Source organism: Bombina bombina, chromosome 4, assembly GCF_027579735.1.
Source record: "Bombina bombina isolate aBomBom1 chromosome 4, aBomBom1.pri, whole genome shotgun sequence".
Classification (NCBI taxonomy): Eukaryota; Metazoa; Chordata; class Amphibia; order Anura; family Bombinatoridae; genus Bombina; species Bombina bombina.
The window spans coordinates 260505468-260529953 of NC_069502.1; the positions used below are offsets into that span (position 1 = coordinate 260505468).

General features: G+C 39.5%; 1 protein-coding gene across 1 annotated transcript in view; it reads left to right on the forward strand.

Moving 5' to 3' along the window:
- Window positions 1-24486, forward strand: part of INPP5D (inositol polyphosphate-5-phosphatase D) — a 329719-nt gene that overhangs the window by 139294 nt on the left and 165939 nt on the right. The window contains exons 10-13 of the mRNA XM_053709929.1: window positions 17078-17184; window positions 18964-19066; window positions 19178-19374; window positions 19778-19895. Coding sequence (XP_053565904.1) covers window positions 17078-17184; window positions 18964-19066; window positions 19178-19374; window positions 19778-19895 — 525 coding nt within the window. The remainder of the gene's footprint in view (window positions 1-17077; window positions 17185-18963; window positions 19067-19177; window positions 19375-19777; window positions 19896-24486) is intronic.

A 24486-nucleotide genomic window follows, 5' to 3' on the forward strand; every position in this document is an offset into this window, starting at 1 on the left:
TGTTTTTGAAGAAAAATATGTTTAAACAACTAATGATTGTAACACCTGTCAATTAAGGTTTCACTAGGGCGTAGCCTGCTACAACACTAGCTAGAGGCAACATAAATAGGAGACTTCAGTTAACATCAGTACTACCTGCCTGAGGAAACAGCGTGGTTAGCGCTGAGAAACCCGTAGCCTGTTTTACTGATTTTATATCACATTTTATTTGAGAAATTGTATATTAACATTTTTTGATCATAAAACAACTTTTTAATATACTGAAGTCTCCTGTCTCTCATTCACGCTCCTGGAACAAAGACCGCAGCCTTTGTGTTTATGTGCGCTGGGCCACTATAATAGATCCAGCTTGCTCCATTAGCACTACAGTGTGCTCCAGGCCATGTGAGTATCCATTTGATTGGTAGCTACCAGTGGGTGCTCATCTGACTGACTGATCTGCACTAGGAGTCGCCCTCTTCTTTCTTTTCAATTTCCAGACTGCAGATTACACTACAGCAAAGAGGAGCTGCCCTTGCAATCGTGCACAGTTACTGGGACACTGCAGAGTTTCCAGACTACACACCTAGGCATTATCTTTGCCTTCCTAAATTGTGAGTACCATTTCATATCGTATGTATCATGATTTAATTGTGTATTGGCTACACTAGGAGGCGCCCTTTCTCTTCTTATATAAGTCTGTCAAAAGAACTGAAATAAAGGGGCAGTCTGCAGAGGCTTAGATACAAGGTTATTACAGAGGTAAAACATGTATTATTATAACTGTGTTGGTTATGCAAAACTGGGGAATGGGTAATTAAGGGATTATCTATCTTTTAAAACAGCAAAAATTCTGCTAAGTTTATGTATTGCTTTATTTTGCTCGTATGTAAGATTATGTTTATTATTATAATTTATTTGTATAGCATCGCAAAATTCCGTAGCGCTGAATATACTGATCTTTAAAAGTTTTTTTAGCTATTGCATTTTCTGATAAAGTTTTTAATTTCTGCTTAACTGTACATTGAAATATTTAGATACATTTGCTCCTACTCTGTACAGGGTAAAAGGAACTTTTTTTCATACTCGGCTTAAAGGAAGGCAAGTAAGGAGTTACTTGCATTGAGGTTAAGTTTAAAACCAGACACTGTTCATCAAAGTTAAAGGGACACTGAACCCAAATTTTTTCTTTCTTGATTCATATAGAGCATGCAATTTTAAGCAACTTTCTAATTTACTCCTATTATCAATTTTTCTTCATTCTCTTCTCTTGCTATCTTTATTTAAAAAAGAAGGCATCTAAGCTAAGGAGCCAGCCAATTGTTGTTTCAGAACCCTGGAGAGCATATGTTTATTAGTGCTGTCCAATCAGCAAGGACAACCCAGGTTGTTCACCAAAAATGGGCCGGCATCTAAACTTACATTCTTGCTTTTCAAATGAAGATACCAAGAGAATAAATAAAATTTGATAGTAGGAGTAACTTAGAAAGTTGCTTAAAATTGCATGCTCTATCTAAATCACAAAAGAAAAAATTTGGGTACAGTGTCCCTTTAAGCAACTCTCTATTAGAAACAGTATGGGGTAGTTCTATACTCCTGATATGCTGTCTTGAGCCGTATGGCCTGATATGCTGTCTTGAGCCGTATAGCCGTATGCTGAACACGAAATAAAAGTTTATTTTATGTACAATTGGTGCAACCTCGCAAGTTTGTATTGAAACTCTGGATCAGGTGATGCCCGGAAGTGTTTGCTTTTCATGTTAGAATATAACATACTTTTTTATTATTTAATATTTATTTATAATATATATATATATATATATATATATATATATATATGTGTGTGTGTGTTTTATAAATATATATACCTATATATCTGATGAATATATACAGGTATAGATAAATATATATATATATATATATATATATATATATATATATATATATATATATATATATATATATATATATAGTATACAGTAAATACAAAGAACATTTTCTTATAAGTAGAAAACATAAAAACACAGCAGAACATAATTAAAAATATTAAAAAAGAGGGGGGCGGAGCCAACTGCCGTGCAGGACAGTCGCATCAGTGTGGAGCTCCGTGTGATTTCTAAAGTTAAAACCCTTACTACAGCCTGTGAAAGTGCTTTATTTACATTAAAAAGCATCCCTGGTGTTCCGGTCACCCCACTGAACAAACCTCTCCTTGGTCCGGCTGGACTGAGGGGTTAACTGAGCAAGAACTCAAGCGCTAAGCCGGGCGCCCTTAGACATAGGCCTGTCATCGCATCTGGGCTCTCTCTCCTGCCTAAGCTCCGGAGGGTCGGGGATCCGCTCCGGAGCTGCTACCTACATAGAGGCTCTAATCGGTCCCTGAGAAGGGGGCATCAGCGTTGCTGCCATCTGAGGTACTATCGAGCCCACGTGGCTGGTGAACACGGCAGCGCATACACTTGTCGGATCCACTACAGAGGGGCCAACATAAGACTAAGCTGGGACTACAACGGGCTCTTAAGCTGTTGAAATCGGAGCCTAATACCTGTGGAAAGTGCCGTTGCAGACAGCCCTGCGAGCTCCCTGGGAGCCGCACACCGCACATTGCCGCCATCTTGAAAGTGGAGCCTCACACGCCGGACCTCATGTGAGCAAGCAGCCCACTGCTGCAGCAGACCTACGGCTCACAAGGTGTACACACCCGGCACTGCTCACCTGACTCCTGAAACATTCTGAGGGGTAAGACTTGAAAGTTTTCCATCCACACTACGCACAGCACAAATAAGGTCTACTGAGGCCCTATATATTAAGTACGCCACATTGCCCCACGCCTAACGACCTGGGCTATCATCTCAATCTATCAGCCCCTGATCCCTCATATAACCCTGAACTGTAGAGACACATTATTGGGGGCTCTCCTATAAGAACTGTGTTGCTTGTACTATACCTCAAGTGCTCTAGAGCGCATATCCAGACACAGGCCTTTTTTTTTCTGAACCTTGCTATACTCGTTAACACCTACACTGTGTTCTGTCACCTGTGACCCAACACCCAATATCTCCAAACGGGGATTTAACACTTTAAACTGTTGGTGTTCTATCTAAATCCTTTTTGGTTTGCCTGCACACAATACTTCTGGCAGGCTAAGCCCTGCTGGAATACATAAACTTTAACATCATAGGCAACAGGACTGCAACCGAGCTATATTAAGGAACTGTAATATTTGAGCACTAATAAGCCACAGATCCATTTTGTGGCACATCCTGCTTAGTGTATTATTCAGAACTTGGGTAACATTACTGTTATAAAGTTTGGGCTGCTGCGTCAGCATGTGTATCTCTGCAGTTTAAACTCAGAGTGGAGTGTCTTAACCCATACCCTTTTTTCTGCAGGAAAAGAACTGGTTTAATTGTACTAGACCTTGAGCGGTGCAACATTTCAGTACAGTGTTTGCCTATTAACATCTATTCTTTTCATGTTTTAGGTTATATATCTGGTTTAGAATGTTTACAGTTTAACCTAACCTTGATTCTCTCATTACAGACCTATTACCATAAGAGGTCACCTTTCCACAGATATATAGTATAAGGTGATATCTTGTCCTCTCACATGTATCACTGTTTTACAGGTCTAGAGGTGTTACTTTTCACTAGGTGTTAAAGACCAGAAGCTCACCACTATAACAATTTAAGCACTCTCTCCACCCCTTTCCTGCTGTGCGCAGTCACAGTAGGTCATATCCCCATTCCTTTCTCCGTCTTGACCCAGTGTGGGTAATTTCCCCTGGAGAGGGTGTACATTGAGAATTCCGCTCTGCCGACCTCAGCAGTGGACTGATTGAGATCTACTCATACTCAGGGGCATGCCCACAAAATCCACTGTGGCATTAAGCAATCTGCTGGAAATGGCCGCCTAAATCAAGATTGACGTCAGGGGGACTTTAGTTAGACACTCCTCACCATTGTCCTGCTTACTACTCTCTATGCTATAGAGCAAAGGCCAAACCACACTGGTCTATCACGGAAAACAGGCTTTAAAATATGTCCCAGGCTTCTAAGAGAAAATCAAAACCGTCCCATCCACCCCGGAAAACAGTTGCAGATCATTTTAAAAGTCATCACGCTGGGAAATCCCAAATGTATAGGGAATCTGCCTCTGCACTGGAGGGCAGCGAATCTGAAGGCAGCATGGACTCCCAATCCCCTATACCAGATGCTCTGTCTGCCAATATTGTTGATGTCCTAACCAGGCGTATGAACCTCCTTCAAGACACGCTAACAAAAGAAATTAAAGGTTCTACAGCTGAGCTTCGTAGAGAAATTGGTGCATTAGGAGAGCGCACTGAAACCTTAGAGCGCAAACAAGAAGACCTAATTGTGGATCATGCCCACCTACAAGCTTACTCTCAAAACCTAGCGATACAGATATCTGATCTGGAGTTAAAACTAGCCGATATGGAGGACCGCTCCAGACGCAACAATCTGAGATTTCGTGGAATATCAGAGGAAATCGGCCCCCAAGACCTGGAGTCTTATGTTTTGGAGTTTTGTAATATCTTACTACCTTCTTTGGATCCGCCTGGTCTCTTGTTAGACAGAGTCCACAGAGTAGCACGGCCTAGATCTGTTTCCCAAGACAAGCCCAGGGATGTCCTAGCTAGGATCCATTTCTTCACCCATAAAGAGAAGATACTGAGAGAGCTGGTTAACAAACCTCAACTCCCGGATAAATTCCTCCAAATTACTGTGTTTCCGGACATCTCTAGTTACACCTTGCAGAAAAGGAGATCCTTCAGGAATATTACTCAAATCCTAAGAGCGGATAATGTCAGATATAGATGGGGATACCCAACAAGGCTCATAGTTACTAAGAATGGTGAGTCTCACACAATTTTTACCCCTAAAGAAGGGTTTGACCTGCTACAAAGCTGGGGCCTAACTTCAGCTAAACCCCGATCAGAAGCAGATTTTTTGACCTCTAGAGACTGCTCTGAAACCACGAGCACGGCTCAATCATCGCAGAAACCTAGTCGTACCGACACCCCGCAGGTCACAAGAATCCGAGCTAGTGCCCTAGAATTCACTCCTGGACTCCAAAAGCCTACTAAATGAGAGATAGATAGCTCTGGTCTTTACACCTAACCGCTCCTGTTACCATACTGTTTCTACATCTGAAATTGAGCAAAATGTATATCTTGTTGAATATATTTATCATGTGTTAATTGTTCATTATCTAAATGGTGTGGGGCGACCCGGGATTTCCCGTGAAGGAGGAGCTGCTTGCCCAGAGACACCTGATTTCCTAAGTAATTATCTCCTCGCGGTTAGGACTCAAGGGTGCTCCCCACCCCATTGTACTATCTAGGTAGCTAGACCTCCCTTGAACATTTACTTGTTGCTAAATTGAATTATTCCTAGGGATAGTAGAGACCTTGGTCCATTTCATAACACTAATGATATCTATCACTATGTTAGTAGATAGGTAATATGCTATTCAGTTTGTTGTAAAGACAATGGTTTGTTCTTTTTGTTCATATTCCCCCAATGACAGTCAATCTACATCTACAAGTTACATACTTGTACTACCCCCCCCCCATATACGCAAATTTATTTGTGCTATCCCCTTATACGGGGACTGGAGAAGTCAGTTTTGTATTCAAACACACTTCTCCTCTTGGTGATCCAGTGGTTCACCATACTGGCTACAGTCTTTAAATCTCACCTAATTCACACAATTACGATTGGCTCAAACCTATAGTCTTATTTGTACTGTCTGTGTTCAACAGTTGTTTGTCCAGTTCATTTGTTTAACATTTTCACGTTCTCTCTTTTACTTTTCTCTTATTACACCTCAGGTGTTGTTATTGTCCACTAATACGAACGCTGAATTTAGGGCTCATCAAGTGCCATATTTAGGTGCGCAGACCCAGGCGGGGTGAGTTACATTCCTAATTCCTCTCCCTTTCCTTGTCCCTTATTGCCTACCCCTCCCCCTTACCCTTCCTAAACTTAAAGATGGCGGCGACTTCTAATAGTATTTCCTTTGCAACCTTAAATGTCAAAGGACTTAATTCACAAGAAAAGAGAAGCATGCTTACCAATATCATGAGGTCTCTGAAAGTCCAAGTTGTATTTCTGCAAGAGACTCATTGGCTTGCGACAACCCAGAACCCATACAGAACCCCTGAATATCCTATAGTGGTCCTAGCCTCCCATACTGAGAAAACCAGAGGTGTAGCAATTGCCATACATAAATCCCTACATTTCGAACATATCCATGCAGAGAAAGATAACCAGGGACGATTCATATTGCTTAACTGCAAGTTAAATGGTATCCTGTTTACTCTTGCCAATATATACGCCCCAAACCAATTACAATCTAAATTCTTGAAAGGGATACTGGTTAAAATTGAGAAACACAGGACGGGAACGACAATCTTAGGGGGCGATTTTAATATGATTTGGGATCCCCTACTGGATAAGAAAGTTCAGAAAGGGAAAAAAATTGATGCATACTCTATAACCACTGCTAATAAATTTCGACAATACATTATCCAGCATAATCTATATGACATATGGAGGGCGCTCCACCACGATGACAGAGACTATACATACTTCTCCAGACCCCATAATTCATACTCCAGACTAGATAATTTCTTCACTGACTCGTGGACATTGAATAGAGTCTTAACGTCACATATTAGGGTTTGCCCTTGGTCGGACCATGACATCCTTACGTTTACCCTCTCTACAGATTTCACCACAGAATCTAGACCTAGCTGGAAACTCCCGAAACAAATGCTCCAAGATAAAACCTTTAGAGCCTCACTTCAAGCCTCTATTATAGAGTTCTTGAGAATAAATGAGACCCCAGATATGTCCCCTCAAACAGTGTGGGCTGCGTTGAAAGCATACATAAGAGGGATATGTATTAGAAGAAAGACAATATTAAGACGCCAAGCCGGTCTACCTCTGGGTCTCCTCTTAGTTGAGCTACGCTCTGCAGAACAAGAGAATAAAAATTCTCCAACTACAGATCTGGCTGACAAAATTGGGGAACTAAGAGCACAACTGGCAGATAGGGAACTGCAGAGAGTTAAAGACTCCTATGCCCGATTCCGACAGCTGATGTACTGTCAAAGCAACAAGGCCTCGACCCTTCTTGCTCACAAATTAAAAGGCAGAACAGCGGCAGCTAGAATTCTGTCACTCAAAAGAGACACTACCTCGGTCTCCTCAATCAAAGAAATTGGAGAGACTTTTGCGTCCTATTACTCTGACCTATATCATCTTAAGCCTTCAATGGCTAACAAGGAATCCTCCGCACAGGAGGTTATGGATTTTCTGCAGAGCCTAGGTTTGCCAACTCTCCCAGAGGATGATAGAGAGGCACTTAAAGCCCCATTCTCCCTCACGGAACTTAACCTAGCCATTAAGCATACTCAGAATAACAAGGCTCCAGGTCCTGATGGCTTCCCGGCAGCCTTTTACAAACTGTTCAAAACAGAACTAAACAAGATCCTCCTGAGGGTCTTTTGTGAAGCCCGAGAGGCAGGTTCATTTCATAAAGAATTTTTACAGGCAGTGATCCTGCCCATTCCTAAACCGGACAAAGACCCCTCGTTATGTACGAGTTATAGACCAATCTCATTAATAAACGGGGATGTTAAACTTTATGCGAAACTATGGGCTAACCGCCTTAATAGCTTGCTCCCAAAGGTGATCCATACGGACCAGGTCGGGTTCACGTTCGGTAGGGAGGGCCCAGACAACTCTCGGAAAATGTTGAACATACTTACAGAGTCATCCAGGCTGAGGCTGCCCATGCTGGCCCTGTCACTAGACGCAGAGAAAGCGTTTGACAGGGTCAGATGGGAATACTTGTGGCACACGCTCGCCCAATTTGGCATACCTAACGTAGTGATCACGGCAATACAAGCCCTATATTCTTACCCCTCTGCAACGGTTAGAGGTCTGGGATTTGCCTCTCCGACCATTCATATTACTAATGGCACTAGGCAAGGATGCCCTCTGTCACCCTTAATTTTCTCCATGGCCATTGAACCTTTGGCTCAGGCTATTAGGCAATCACGCGCAATCAGAGGTGTCCAACTTGGCAGGGAGGCTGTGAAGATAGCATTGTACGCGGATGATGTGACACTATTCCTAACGAATCCAATAGGCTCCTTGCCGGCACTTTTTGATATTGTCGCCGAGTTTGGAGCTCACAGCTACTATAAGGTTAATGTCTCCAAAACGGAGGCTCTACCGGTATGCATTCCAACCTTTGAATTGGATGTATTGCAAACATCATACTCCTTCCGATGGTCACAAACCACTATTCGACACCTGGGGGTACAACTTGGTCCGGATCCAAAAATGGTGATCAATGTTAACTACACAGATCTCATTAGAGTGGTCACCGAGCTTACCTCTTCCTGGAGCCTTAAAGAGATTTCGTGGCTGGGTCGTATTGCATCTTTTAAGATGACGATCTTGCCTAAAATCCTATATTACTTTCGTTGCATCCCACTAAATGTCCCCAATGCTTTAATAGACAAGCTCCAGTCTCTTGGACAGCGCTATATTTGGGGCAAATCTAAGCCTCGGATTGCGGCGAAAATACTTCAAAAAAAATATGAATATGGAGGGGTTGCAATGCCTAGTATACGTGGCTACTATGAAGCAACCAGGTTATCACATGTCATGGCGTGGGCGAACAAAGGAGAACCGCAGGGATGGAAAAACATAGAGGCACTAGCCCTCCCTTTGGGCTTAGAACTAGCGGACCTACCCTGGATCCCTAGCCACTGCCTGGATGATCTGGGACTAAAAAACGCCATTGTTAGAGATACTCTAAAAGTTTGGCATCACCTTAGAAACCTACGCGACATTGCCCCGCATCCGTCCCCCATTCATTCCCTGTCAGCTTTGCTGACAGCTCTACCTGATACGCATGTCCTACATTGGTGTGAGTGGGGCCTGCATTCGATTTCCCACCTATACCCCGCCGGTACTCTACTCACTCCACATACTATCGGAACAATTATCCCAGAAACCCCTCTTTGGGTTTCCTTTGAATACTCGAGACTTTACACTTTTATGACATCCTGGGGATTCACCAAGACCCTAAATAGACCCCTGAGTAACTGGGAAAAACTGTGGCAGCTTCCTATCAAGACTCCTAGACTCATATTGTTTCACTATGACCTCCTACAGATGTCCACTAACAGAGACAGACCCTGGCAACTAAGGGCCTGGGAGGGAGACCTATCCAGACCAATTACAGATAAAGACCTACGCACAGCTATGACGTTAACTAAAAAGACGGTTCACTGTGCAAACACCTTGGAGGCCTACATGAAGCTATTTCTGAAATGGTATTACACCCCCTCGAGACTGTCACAAATGTTTCCTACAACGTCTCCTATGTGCTGGAGAGAATGCATGCAAAGAGGCTCAGATATACATGTATGGTGGGACTGCCCAACACTTGCACCCATGTGGGGTCAGATAGCTAACCTATGCACCAACCTAGGGCTCTCTATCCCACTCACCCCTGTAATAGCTCTTCTGCACATCTTTCCAAGAAACGTTCCAGCCCATGTTTCCAAACTGATCATCTTTGTCCTAGCGGCCATGAAACTGGCAATAGCAAGGGCCTGGAAGCAGGCCATCCCTCCAGATATTTCAACTGTTACATCTATAATACAGATGTACGCTAAAATGGAACAAAGTTTCTATTTTAATATGGATAAAGAAGACTTATATTGGCAGATTTGGGAGCCTTGGTTTACTTACCAGGGAAATCATAGTTAAATATGTAGACATGAGACAATCCCCGACCACCCACTTTAACGTATTCTATTTCTCATACCTAGTTATAATGAGGTAGGCAATTGATGACTCCCGCCTTTCTAAATCTATTGTCAAACTCTGACCACCCTCCTCCTCTCCCCTTTCCCGCTCCCCCCTCCCCTCTATCCCCCCCCCCCTCCTAGAATATGCTCTGCCCTAACCCGATATCTCTCCCCCCCCTCTCCACCCCCTCAAGGAAGGTCTCCCCCGCCTGGGAACCCGCATTAGGGTCACTAGTAGAAGTGTGTAGAAAGGCATTTCCGAACTGACTCTATGAAGTCTATAGAAAGTTGAGTTCATGTACGGGACTGGAATATTACCCTGGTCCCTATATTTAGGTTGGTTCATAATAACTGAAAATGAGGTTTATGTAAATGTCATTATATTTTAAATCTGATATGCTCATTCCAGATGTTTTAGTTCACTAATAATGTATATACCCACGATGTGGCTACAACAAAAGTATTGTATGTATACATGTATAGTTCCTGGACATTTGTGTTGCAATATTTGATGTTATGCATATTCCTCAATAAAAAGATTTAAAAAGAAAAAAAAAAAAAAAATATTAAAAAAGAATACAAATTATTGTTCCTGTTTAAATGTATTTGAATGGAAAAGGCTCCAAAGTATAATATGTATTAGAGATATTCCTTTTTGGAATATCCGAATGAATGCACCAACGAAAATACTGATGAAAATCGTCAGTATTCATGTTACTTTTTTTTTTTTAAGAGATTAATACTTACCATAGTGTGCTCTACAGAGAACTTTTCACCTGTAGCATTAATACATTTACATTTGTTTAACGAAAAAATTAATGTAAATGTTTAAAACAAAACAAATACAGATTTTTCATTAAACTAAATGAAAACCGAATAGTGCAGAATGAAAATTTCATCCAAAACAAAATTTTCTTGGCTGCAAATGTCTACTATATATGTGTATATATGTACATAAATGTGTGTTTATATGTGTATACAGTATATGTATATACACATAAACAAAGAAATACACATGTATAAACACACATACTTTATATATATATATATATATATTGTAACAGGAAACACTTTTAACCACGGTCTTTTAGGGCACAAATGCAGCACAGGACAATCCACTGTAGTTTAAAAGGCTTTATTTTTCACAGCAATAACAAACAGGCAGTTCATTTTCAAAAGAGGGAAATCCTTCCTCTGCAGAAAAGTTAAGTACTTTTAAATATGTCCCAGCACTTCACAGCATTCCACAAGTGCTTTGTAAAAATAATGTCATTTTACAGTTCACAGGAACAAAAGTCTTTTACACAGTGTAACAAACACACACACCAGCTTCTGTAGCTGTGTAACTCTCTCTTAAGGCCTAAGTGAGGCTGCTATTTAAACCCTCACAACTTCTAATTAGCCACACCTGTGATTAGCTGCTGGACAGCTTCACAGCTGTCTGGGATAATGGCCCACCCTCTCTCCAATTATCCCAAACCCCAGGGACCCAGAACACAGTTTATCAACTGCATAATCAAATATACACTCTTTCTCCCTGGGGTTTTAACTGAAAGGATAAATAGCATGTACAATGCTTGGTCTTAAATATCTTCCATTTATAACCAGGCCTTGCTTTCTGTCACATATCCTCCCCCCAAGCTCACACCCAGTGGGTTGAGCGACCATGGACATCAATGAATGTACCCGAGACAAACCATCAGCATTGACCTGAAAAAAGACCAGCCCTGTGCTCAACAGTAAAATTGAAGGGTTGCAAGCTAAGAACCCACCTAGTAACCCTTGAATTTGTTTCCTTATTCTGACTCATCCATCTGAGAGGAGCATGATCTGTTATTAATTTAAATTTTCTTCCCAACAGATAGTACCTAAGGGTCTCTAAAGCCCACTTAATGGCAAGGCATTCTTTCTCCACTATAGAATAGTTCTTTTCCTGTGAAATAAGTTTTTTGCTTAGGAAAAGGACAGGATGCTCTTCTCCCTGACACTTCTGCGAGAGAACTGCTCCTAAACCAACATCAGAGGCATCTGTCTGTACAATAAAATCTTTAGCGAAATTGGGGGTTAACAAAACTGGATGGGCACAAAGGGCATCTTTCAAATGCTTAAAAGCTTGTTCTGCTTCTGGGGACCATTTTATCATAATTGGGGCCCTTGCTTTTGTGAGATCTGTCAAGGGTGCCGCAATTGTAGTGAAATTCGGGATAAACCTTCTATTATAACTAGTTATCCCAATAAATGCTCTTACTTGTTTTTTAGTTAGAGGCTGTGGCCAGTTCTGTATGGCCTCTACTTTTGTTGTCTGAGGTTTAACTAATCCTCTACCAATAGTATAACCCAAGTACTTAGCTTCCTGTAAACCAACAGTACATTTTGCAGGATTGGCAGTTAACCCAGCGGACCGTATTGCATCAAGTACTGCTTGAACTTTTGGAAGATGGGATTCCCAATCTGTACTATAAATTATAACATCATCCAAATATGCTGCCGCATAACGAACATGGGGTTTCAGAATTCTATCCATCATCCTCTGGAATGTTGCCGGGGCCCCATGTAAACCAAATGGCAACACCGTATACTGAAATAAGCCCTCTGGGTTGAAAAAGCTGTCTTTTCCTTTGCTTGACTAGTGAGAGGCACCTGCCAATACCCTTTCGCTAAATCAATTGTAGTGAGATAACGTGCTTTTCCTAGCCTTTCTATCAACTCATCTACTCTAGGCATTGGGTAGGTGTCAAATTTGGAAACACAATTAAGCTTACGAAAGTCATTACAGAACCTTAATGAACCATCCGGCTTTGGAACAAGCACGATTGGACTGTTCCACTCACTTTGTGATTCCTCAATTACCCCAAGCTTTAACATTTTTCTACCTCCAGTTTAATAGCCTTTCTACGAGCCTCAGGGACCCTATAGGGTTTAAGGCAGACCTTCTTCCCTGGTTCTGTTATTATGTCATGCTTAATAACATTAGTTTTTCCCGGTACCACAGAAAATACCTCTTTGTTCATTCTAATAAAATCCTTGACCTCTCGCTTCTGATGTACAGATAGGGTTTCCGATATATTTACCTCTGGTTCAGTGACAGGGAGTTCTGTAGGTTTTAAGGTAACTAAAACTTCCCTATCTTTCCAAGGTTTTAACAGATTTATATGATATATTTGCTCAGGTTTCCTTCTCCCTGGTTGACTTACTTTGTAATTAACATCATTTATAACCCTGATATTACTTCTTGCCTCTACCAGTGTTGGATCCTCCCACTGTTTTTTTTTAAAATTACCAGGGCCACCAACCAGATCTATCAAATCATCAATATTTTCCGAGCTAGTACTTGGTACTTCATTACTCTGAGAAGGTTGATCACCTACTAATACAGGCATAGGGCAATAAATCTTATTTTTCTCCTTTTCAATGGAACCCCCTTCAAAATCAGTTTCAGAGAAAGGAAATACATAAATATCAGAAGTTTGACATATTTCTGGAGATTCCCATAATTCCTCATGGGCTAAATTTGGTACTACATCAACACAATATTTTAATTTACCACACTGAGTCTCAATCTCCACCTCAGCTGTAGGATATTCCCGTTTATCTCCATGAACACAGATAATTCCCATTTTTTCCCCATAATCTAATACTGCATCTGGTACTAAAGATTTAGCCACTAGTGTGACCATACTTCCTGAATCAAGCAAAGCCCTAGACACTTTACCATTAACCGTCACAGTACACCCATGGGAATCATTATTAACAGAGCTGTTGCTATTAGACAATAGTGAATGTGCAACATTACAGTCCATAAATTCATCTTTATCACAGTCTCTAGCAATATGCCCAACCTCATTACATTTAAAACATCTTACAGGTTGGTTATATTTAAATGTTTCCTTAATTCCTGGGGAAATGTCTCTGGTGTTTTGCCTATACACCTGCTGCTCTCTTATCCCCTTTATCCCCTGAACAGTCTTACCAGTTCTTGTAGAGCTCTGGAACTTGGGATTGTGGGGCTTATCCATTTAAGATTGTTGCAAAACTTCTCCTGAAGCTATAAATCTTTCGACCAATACAATCAACTGATCCGCTGTTTGAGGATCACCTTGATTAACCCACCGCCGCAGGGAAGCAGGTAATCCACGCTGAAACCGGTCCATCACCAGTAGTTCCACTATTTTGGTAGCCGAATTAACCTCTGGTTGCAGCCACTTCCTGGCAAGGTGTATAAGGTCGAACATCTGGGATCTTGCAGCATTATGAGATGAAAACATCCAGTAATGGAATCTTTGTGCACGGACTGCCGAAGTCACCCCCAGGCGTGCAAGGATTTCTGCTTTCAATTTCTCATAGTCACTGGCTTGTGCTGGCTCTAAATCAAAGTAGGCCTTCTGAGGTTCACCACTAAGAAATGGCGCAAGTATACTCGCCCACTCAACTGTCGGCCATTTTTCTCTTTCTGCTGTGCGTTCAAATGCCAAAAGATACGCCTCAACATCATCAGCTGCTGTCATTTTTTGAAGATAATGACTAGCCCTTATTACTCTGGAACCTTGGCTGCCACCAACATATTCAGAGTTCAGTCTTTCTGATATGGCTTGAACCTCTCGTTGCAGAGTCTGTGTAGCACTTTGCTGCTCCTCCCGGGTCTTCCTGAATGTCTCAGCTTGCACAGCAGCCATTTGTTGTATCAACAATTCAGTGTTCTCCTTCTGTGATTTAGCCAGCAGCATAGCACTCTCTGACTGGGCCAAGACCAACTGTTGCAGTGCTGCACTATTTTCAGCAGCTTTTCTGTTAGTCTCCTGCTGTATAGCATTAGAATGGATCAAAGCTTTAATGACTTCCTCCATGTTGCTTGCAGATTATTATGCCCACAGACATACAACGTGGTTGCCCGTATTCTCCACCAAGTGTAACAGGAAACACTTTTAACCACGGTCTTTTAGGGCACAAATGCAGCACAGGACAATCCACTGTAGTTTAAAAGGCTTTATTTTTCACAGCAATAACAAACAGGCAGTTCATTTTCAAAAGAGGGAAATCCTTCCTCTGCAGCAAAGTTAAGTACTTTTAAATATGTCCCAGCACTTCACAGCATTCCACAAGTGCTTTGTAAAAATAATGTCCTTTTACAGTTCACAGGAACAAAAGTCTTTTACACAGTGTAACAAACACACACACCAGCTTCTGTAGCTGTGTACCTCTCTCTCTCTCTAGGCCTAAGTGAGGCTGCTATTTAAACCCTCACAACTTCTAATTAGCCACACCTGTGATTAGCTGCTGGACAGCTTCACAGCTGTCTGGGATAATGGCCCACCCTCTCTCCAATTATCCCAAACCCCAGGGACCCAGAACACAGTTTATCAACTGCATAATCAAATACACACTCTTTCTCCCTGGGGTTTTAACTGTTTCAGGACCTCTAGCATCCTTTCTTCTGACAAACAAAAAGTGCAAATGAACAACCTTATAAAGGCCTACAGCGTTTTGCACACAATCTCTTGTGATTGGAGTTTGATCCGGGGGAGGGAGCTGTAGGCCTTTATAAGGTTGTTCATTTGCACTTTTTGTTTGTAAGAAGAAGGGATGCTAGAGGTCCCGAAACGTCACTAATTAAAAAATGATTCACTTTGATGTTTGCTGCTATATACTCCCTTACAGCACCCTGGCAGTTACAGAACGGTGGTGAGAGTGCATGTACCTATGAACGTTTGTGTGTGTGTGTATATATATATATATATATATATATGACATACACACACATACTGTATGTACACACACACACATATTATATACACACACACACATTATAGCCTTTCCATATATATATATATATATATATATATATATATATATATATATATATATATACATATATATATATATATACACAATATAGCCCTTTCCAGTCAAATACTTTGTCATATACCATATATCTTTTAACCAACTTCCTATGTTCTTCACTATATACATACAGTAAAACATTTGAAATAATCCATAGAATATATATATATATATATATATATATATATATATATATATATATATATATATATATATATATATATATATATATATATATAAAATACATTTTAATAACTTTTATTAATATTTTTTAATATTTCTATAATGGGCACTGAAGTTGGCAATTCTTTGTGCGCTAACCCAATATTGCGTTAGACCTAAATCACGAAACCTGACATTCCTATGTTCTTCACATAGATCTTTTTAAAATTATTAAATATATATTTCTGTATATATCTGATAATGTTAATGTAAAATAGATAGGAATAGATATATAGGTATAGGTGTATACATGTTTATATAGAAATATATATTTACAATACAAATTACATTATACTGTATGTGAAAACATTGGATTGTGAAATATGGATTATTGGAATGTAAATATACATTAAAATACATAAATGAATCTGTACACACATATATACATATATACATACACATATTTTGACGTGTGTGTGTATATATGTATATATATATATATATATATATATATATATATATATATATATATATATATATATATATATACTGTATAATATAGCCCTTTGCAGTCAAACACCTGGACAGATACTAATATACCTTTTATTTCTTAAATTTTTTTTTTTATATTTATATGAATAATTTTTAGCAGATAGTGTTTATATGAGTGTACCTGTACTTTTAAATGTGTTTATGTTCTGTTTAGTGCAACTTTTTTTTAACACACTACCCTTTACATAAAGATTTCAGTCGTTCTAATCTGACGAGCATAAAATGTGATTTTTCTCTCATGATCCCGTTTACTTTCAACTTGTAATAGGCTCGCTATTTCTGAAGTGCACAAAAATCATATATCACTCGCGCACAACAGTTAGCGCACCACCTGTGATTGTACCATATATATATATATATACATATATATATATATATATATATACCTATATATATTTACACACATACACACATAAATACATACATGCATTGGAGCCCTTTCCAGTCAGACACCTTGCAATATACCATATCCCTTTTTAACCATTGTATAACTTTTTTTTTACAAATTTAGTAAATAAGAATATTTCCATAAAACATATTTTTGTAATACAGTGATCTTTCAAACCATTTTTCTTGGTATACTGGGACAGACAATTAACAGGAATAGGTTGCAATCTTTCTGTTGGGGCTAAGCAATGCTTTGTAAATGTGTCTTATAATGAAGCCATTGCTTGTTCTTCTTCACAGTTCTGCAGCTTATCAAGTCCCAGAAGTTCCCAAATAAACTTGTCATTGTTCTAGAAACAGAGAAGGAAAAGACACAGCGCAAGGAGTATGTTTTTTCTGATTCCAAGGTAAAATTACAGTGCGTTGATGATTAATGTCTATCTAGACAGACACAGTCACAAGCGATGTCAAGTTACACTGCGTGCCTTTAATTGATCTCTGCTTTGCATACAAATACCACTCATCATAGGAATATGGACAGTTAAAACATTTCTGTATTCTTACCAAACTGGAATTATTGATACAGAAAGAAACTACATGCTCTTGTACTAAATAAAAAAAACTAGGTAGAATGATGTATTCAAAGCAAGACTGGTTTAAGAATAATCTGCAGATATTTTTTTAAATGATATTAGTTGCAAACAACTGTAAAATGTTAGTGCTCATAAAGGTAGGTGCTGCCATTTGTAACCTAGGTTTCTGTTTGCTGAAGCCAATTAGGGACCGTCAAAAATGGATCCCTAGAGTGTGCTACCAATAACTGTGTGAAATATAGCAGTGTAGAATCTACACTTCCATTTGGAAAGCCGACAATTTTAAAAGTGAAATTATAGGAAAAGGGGACACACAATGAATGCACATTGCAATGTATTTTTTGTTACATATAATTCTACATGTAATCAAACATTTTATATTAAAATCAATAAGGCTCTGATTATCAAAGCATTGTTGTAATGGAAATATATTCAAAAGGGATCCGTAGTGGGATAGAGATTGCCTGTGAAATTTTAAAAAGGGCTGAAATCAGTGTTTCAAGGCAGTCTCACCGAGACGCGTTTTACTATACATCTTTGTGGAATGCTTTTTTGATTCTGTCAACATTTTAAAAGCAGCATCGTGACCTACAGTGAAGATGTAATATAAATTATTGATTTGCACAGTATTGCATGGCTATACAATTTACATGTGTCAACTGAAACTCAACCCCTTTTTTACAATACAATAGTAAAACTAGGACATCAAAACATATACCTATAGGAGCTTGGGATTGTGAGATATATATATATATATATATATATATATATATATATATATATATATATGTATATATATATATAAATTGTTTTATTTATATGTATTTTATTGTATAATGCTATAATATGTATTTTAATTATTATTGTTTTTTGCTTTTGGTTTGTTTTTATTTTTTTAGGAATAAGATTTTGTGATCCTAATATTAATATTTCATAGAAGACAGTAGTCGTGACTTTCTAGTTTTATTTATTGCCAATATCATTTCTCACTGTTCTACTTATAATATTGTGACTGCACTGTTACAAACGTGTTATTAATATAGAATACTTTATCATTTTATAATTATTTACTTCTGTACTACACAAATGCATACCGCTCCAAAATTACCTAACATTCATCAAATTAGCAGAGAATGGTACTAATCATAATTAATCTATTCCACATACTTCCAGTTTAAAATGTAACGTCTCTGATCTTTATTTTGGGACATATCTCGTTAATTTTAATCCCCAGTATCTTTTTTAAACATATTCACACACCACACACATCTATAACATCATATATAGCTCATATATATTCATTTAAACTGAGGAGTCCAAGGTCTTGAAAAAGGCTTGTATATCAAGCTGAAATGTCAACCATAACATGTAATTCTTATTGAATATAACAAATTATTGGAAAAATATTTGTATCTTTAAGGGTTCATAGTCTCTGCACTATCATTAAACCCATTTAACACACAACTGTGATAAGTACACGTTTATTTTAGTTGGGGGGGCATTTTCAGTTCCCTTTTCTATTTTTAAGATCAGTAATAAACCCAACCTTGAGTTTATGGAAAGTCACATAATGTTTCCTTCTCTCCCGTATAGAAAAGGGAAGGTTTCTGCCAACTTCTCCAACAAATGAAGAACAAACACTCGGATCAGCCAGAACCTGATATGTTGACTATTTTTACTGGCACGTGGAATATGGGTATGTAATGTTGTTTTCTTTTAACATTTGTATTGGTTATTGCAAGCAGCATTAAAAATATCTGTTTGTGTAAAGCACCTTTATAATTACAACTAGCTTTGTTACTGGCAGGGGATGCTCTCCCACCTAAGAAGATCACTTCTTGGTTCCTGTGCAAAGGCCAAGGAAAGACACGTGATGAAACCACAGATTACATAGAACATGACATCTATGTGATTGGTACACAGGAGGATCCACTAAGTGAGAAGGAATGGGTGGACATTTTACTTCGTTCTCTGAACGAGATAACTACTGCTGACTACAAATTGGTAATGTTCATAGTGTACGAGTCTCTAAACCATGTATACTGCTTATCCTTGTGATATAAAAATGTATACTTATAATTAATCTTATAAACAATTAAAGTAAATGCATTATTCTGGCCTTACACTGTAATAGGTGGTTTAATCTATGTCTGACATATGTTGATAGAATATCTTGAAACCTTGACTCAATAACTTTGGCCAGCAACATATTTAGTGCAAGAGTTTCTATTCAGAAAACCAAGTAAAAGACTATAGATTTAAGCAGTTGATTTAAAAATAAATAAATATATCACGCAACAAGAGCATATGCAATTATGCAACATTATTACAAAAATAATTAGAAACAATCCTTACTGTGGACAGTCACAAAAATAAAATCCCTGATAGCCAATGTCTATGTTTCCAGATTACAATCCAAACACTTTGGAACATCCGTATTGTTATTCTGGCAAAGCAAGAACATGCTCATCGTATCAGCCATGTTTGTACCAATAGCGTGAAGACTGGAATTGCCAATACACTAGGTAAAATATTTTTGACTGATAAATAACACAAGCTAAACCTGGGTAAAGCTGAGCTGTTATGGAAAATAATATTTCCAAATATAAATCAATAATGTATTTATTTTCTTTTGTGTGTTATTTTCTAAACGTTTTTTGAAATAATCCCTCTGCTTTCTTCCTCCAGTACTCAAAAACGTATCATATCTAGTTAAACATTTCTTTTTGTTAAAGAAACTTCTGAGTTTACACTGGTTAACTAGGGTCTTACAGTAAATTGTAACAATAATTTTCCTGGGACCTGGCAATATTTTCTTAATATATAAATGACAATTGGTTGCAGCAATAATATAAATGTTATTAAAAAATAAATCTAGGTAAGTAAAATGTATGTTTTATATACTCATTTTTATATATAGTATGTAGTTAAAAGTTAGCCCATGACATTGCATTATGCTATCTTTATATGTGTGAACTACTTCAGAGAGTTCTGACAGCTGCTATGTTGTATACATACATGTGTGAAGATCCCCCATAGGGCCAACTGGATAACTAAAAAGTTCACAATTCATACCCACCTTTTGTTTAATGGAAACAAATATGTTAACTGGCTCATAGCATTGCTTCACTAACTATGAAATTACTGTAACATTTGTAATTGTGTATTGCTAACTTAATAATAATGTTTAGAAATTTCAACCAACTAAACACACATGAAAAAGCCAATGAGAACTTAGTTAAGCAAATCTTTAAGTGCACATATTTTGTGTGTCATCATCTAACTTAGATTATATTTGTCCCAGGGGAGTTAATTTGTGTCTTTAGCCCTAGACCTTACAAACCACTTTGATTTAAAAAAAAAAAGACACAACTTCCATCCTGCATTACAGGGAGGAGGAAAAAAGGACAAAGGATTTGAACACCTTTACTGTTACAGAGGTCCATGAAGACATGGTTTGATGAGTTTGGTTTGGAGAAACTCAATTGGCCTCCACAAAGCCCTGACCTCAACCCAATTAACAACTTTGGGATTAATTGGAATGGCAATTGTGAAGCAAACCTCTTCATTCAACATCAGTGTCTGACTTATTTTGACTGAATGGGGACAAATTCCCACAGAAACGCCAAAATCAAGAGTTTTGGCTTGTATAGCTACAAAGGGAGGGGGCAACTCCATATTAATGCCCATAATTTTGGAATGTGATATTTGACCAGCTCATATAGGTGTGATGGTCACATACCTATGGCCATTTAGTGTATCTTTTTGCTGTGATTATTCACATGCTTTGGGCCATATAGTGTATATACAGAGCCTTTATATTTATTTTATAAAATATTGTTGAAATTTACAATGTTACAATGAATAATGGTGCCACAAGTTGTTATTATTTGTAGAAAAAATAGGAGAGCTATTTGTATACAAACTGTAAGAGATATAGAATTATTGAATAGAAAATTAGCAAATCTAGGCAAGTATCCATGCTTGCTTACCCCCAAAATGACTCTGTATACACTGTTAACAATGCACCAGGGAACTCTGGGTAAGATTAGCAAATTATATATTCAATATCTGGATTTTGCTTCCAAGTTCTGTTTTAAACACAGCAATTCCCTTTATGGGGTAGGATGCATAAAGGGAATTGCTGTGTTTAAAACAGTACTTGGAAGCAAAAACCATGAGATATTGAACACCTAATTTGCATATCTTTCCCAGAGTTCCCTGGTGCATTGGTAACAATATATACAGAGTCATTCTGAGGGTAAGCAAGCAGGGATACTTGCCCAGATTTGCTAATGTCCCACTCTGCAGAGTGGGTTTGGGGGCAAGGAGCATATGCAAGGTGGTGGCAGGCTTAGGAATACTGAAACGGTCAGTCGTTGACAGTGAAAGAAAGACAAATACCTGAAAAGTAACAAGTCCCTGTATAGGTAAGACTTTAGTAAGAAGTACAAAATACCAGCAGTATGTTCAGAATGCTGATATATTCAAATCCTATGCAGAGAAAGTGGAGCGTATACTCCCAAATGTGTAATTCCAAATTGATAATACAAGGCAAACGGCTTACCACATCTTCATAAACTGTAAGTATTGGTTGCCACAGCAAAGTCCACCTGCTGATATCGAGCCATCAAGGTGTGCCCCATTCCATCCTCCACTGTATAACGGAGGTAAGTATATTGCGGCAATCCGCCATACAGACCGCACACAAGACTGACTTGGAGGTGTGCATTTGACCTTATTCAGGTTTCGGCTTCATCCCGCCGACACCGGCTGGCAGATGTAGCTGAATGGGCTCTCCTACACGCCCACAAAAGAACAATGCATGTGAAAATTAAATCAGCAAACACAGCTTCTTGGTAAACAGATTCAGTAGAGTGTCAATAGAATTAAAATGTCCATTTATTAATATACAAAAAGTAAAACCTTCAGGACACAGCATACAGAGGATTAGCAGCTGATGCGTTTCCTGCCTACACGGCACTTCATCAGAGCTCTGGTGTGCCCACTCTAGGGCCAAAGACTAGAGTGCCCACTCTAGGGCTTAAGTCTGGAGTGCCCACTCTAGGGCCAAATACTAGAGTGGCCACTCTAGGGCCAAAGACTGAAGTGCCCTCTCTAGGGCCAAAGACTGGAGTGCCCACTCTAGGGCCAAAGACTGGAGTGCCCACTCTAGGGCCAAAGACTGGAGTGCCCACTCTAGGGCCAAAGACTGGAGTGCCCACTCTTGGGTCAAAGACTGGAGTGCCCACTCTTGGGCCAAAGAATGGAGTGCCCACTCTAGGGTCAAAGACTGGAGTGCCCACTCTAGGGCCAAAGACTGGAGTGCCCACACTAAGGCTGAGACTGAAACATGATACAGATGCTTGGCAGACGTCCTCTGCAGGGCTTTGGTACTGAAGCAGGATACCGGTGCTTGACAGACGCCCTCTGCAAGATACAGGAACAGGATGCCAAAGAAGCAGTATGATGCCACAGGAAAGACTGGAAGCAGAAACAGGCTGGTACTCAGAAAATAGCCAGGAGACAACCCGAGGGTCAAATACATTAGAGCAGTCAGAAAAGTCACCAAATCCATGGAGAATACAATAGAATAGTCAGGTTACAAGGCCAAGTTAGGTAAACAGAAAAGCAGTCCAAATTTACGTCAAATCCAAGGGAGATCCAAAAGGGTAGTCATAGAACAAGCTGGATTCAGGAACCAAACAGAAAATTCAGGCAAGGTCAAAGGCACTAACAAGAGGAACAAGATAAACCACAATGTCAGAGCAGGGAGTGGTCTGTGAAGCAGCCTTTTATAGGAGAGATAATTGCAGAACTACCTGCAGCTGGCAAGCAGATGGAGCAAGAGAGCTATCCACTGCAGGTAACAGGTCTCTAAAAACTTCCACTAAATACAAAGCCCTCTAGTGGTGCAGGAACAGAGAAACAGGCTGCAAACCAGGATTCCAAGGTTCAAACAGGGCATGGCCGTGACAGGTAATTTTCTATTAAATTATTCTATATCTCTTACTTTTATGTAATGAAGCATTTTAATCTCATGGTTTTATCTCCACCATAAGTCAAAATAAGTATTGCTTTTTATACAAACTGTAGAATACTAGAACTATGTAACTGGGAAACAGTTACAATATTGTGAGAGTACAAAAGAACAACAACAAAAGTATATTTATTCCTTCAGAAATCAACTTATAAAACTCAGTTGAAACAACTATTTAAGTCTGATCTCTGTGTTAGAGCCCATAGTTGAGATAAAAACTGTATACCGGGGGCGGAGCTTGGCCGGTTAGAGAGATGGCCACACACTAAAACAGCTCCGAGGCCCATTCCACTTGCCCAGACAATTACGGCCAACATAGACCACTAAAGACCCACCACAGGGAGCTACATTAAACTCTACCACACTGTGCCAAGACTGGGGGAACATCAGAGTGGCGAGGGGCACACTGAAGATAGGAGCGACTTTTGCGCCATAACAGAGGCCCACAGAACATCACCGGAGGAGCCACAAGACTCAAAGCATTACCCCCAGTGCAAACACAACCCCAGGCAGTCAGCGCGACAGCGCACATACGGAACAACATCAGACTGGATAGGTGAGTCAAGCACACAGAGACGGAACAATCAGACCTCACTGAGACACAACATAGACAGGGCACACCCAAAGCACCTACTTTATTACAGGCCAGTATGGAGAACACTAGACAATACTAGACAGCCTGTAGGATAGCGCTCTAACAGCACAACGGTCCACACATCTAGCCCAGTAACAAGCTCATGGCCTCCACCGCAGCACACCTCAATCAAGGTACACACTATAGGCAACCTGCCAAGCACGACACGGGCACATGCAAATTACCACGCATCAAAAAGGCAGCAGACAGTGCTGGGGCATCCTACAATATTACTCTTTATAAAGCACAATGCCAGGGAGAAGATCCAACAAAGCAGAAGGCATCACTGGCACAAAAACAATGCAGCAGTACCTAAAGCAGGTAGACACCCCATCACCACCACCCAATATAGATCATGAAGAGAGTACACACTCAGAAATATCACCTCAAATCCAGAACAGTCATATATCAGACTCCACAAGCCTCACTAAAGGGGACTTAA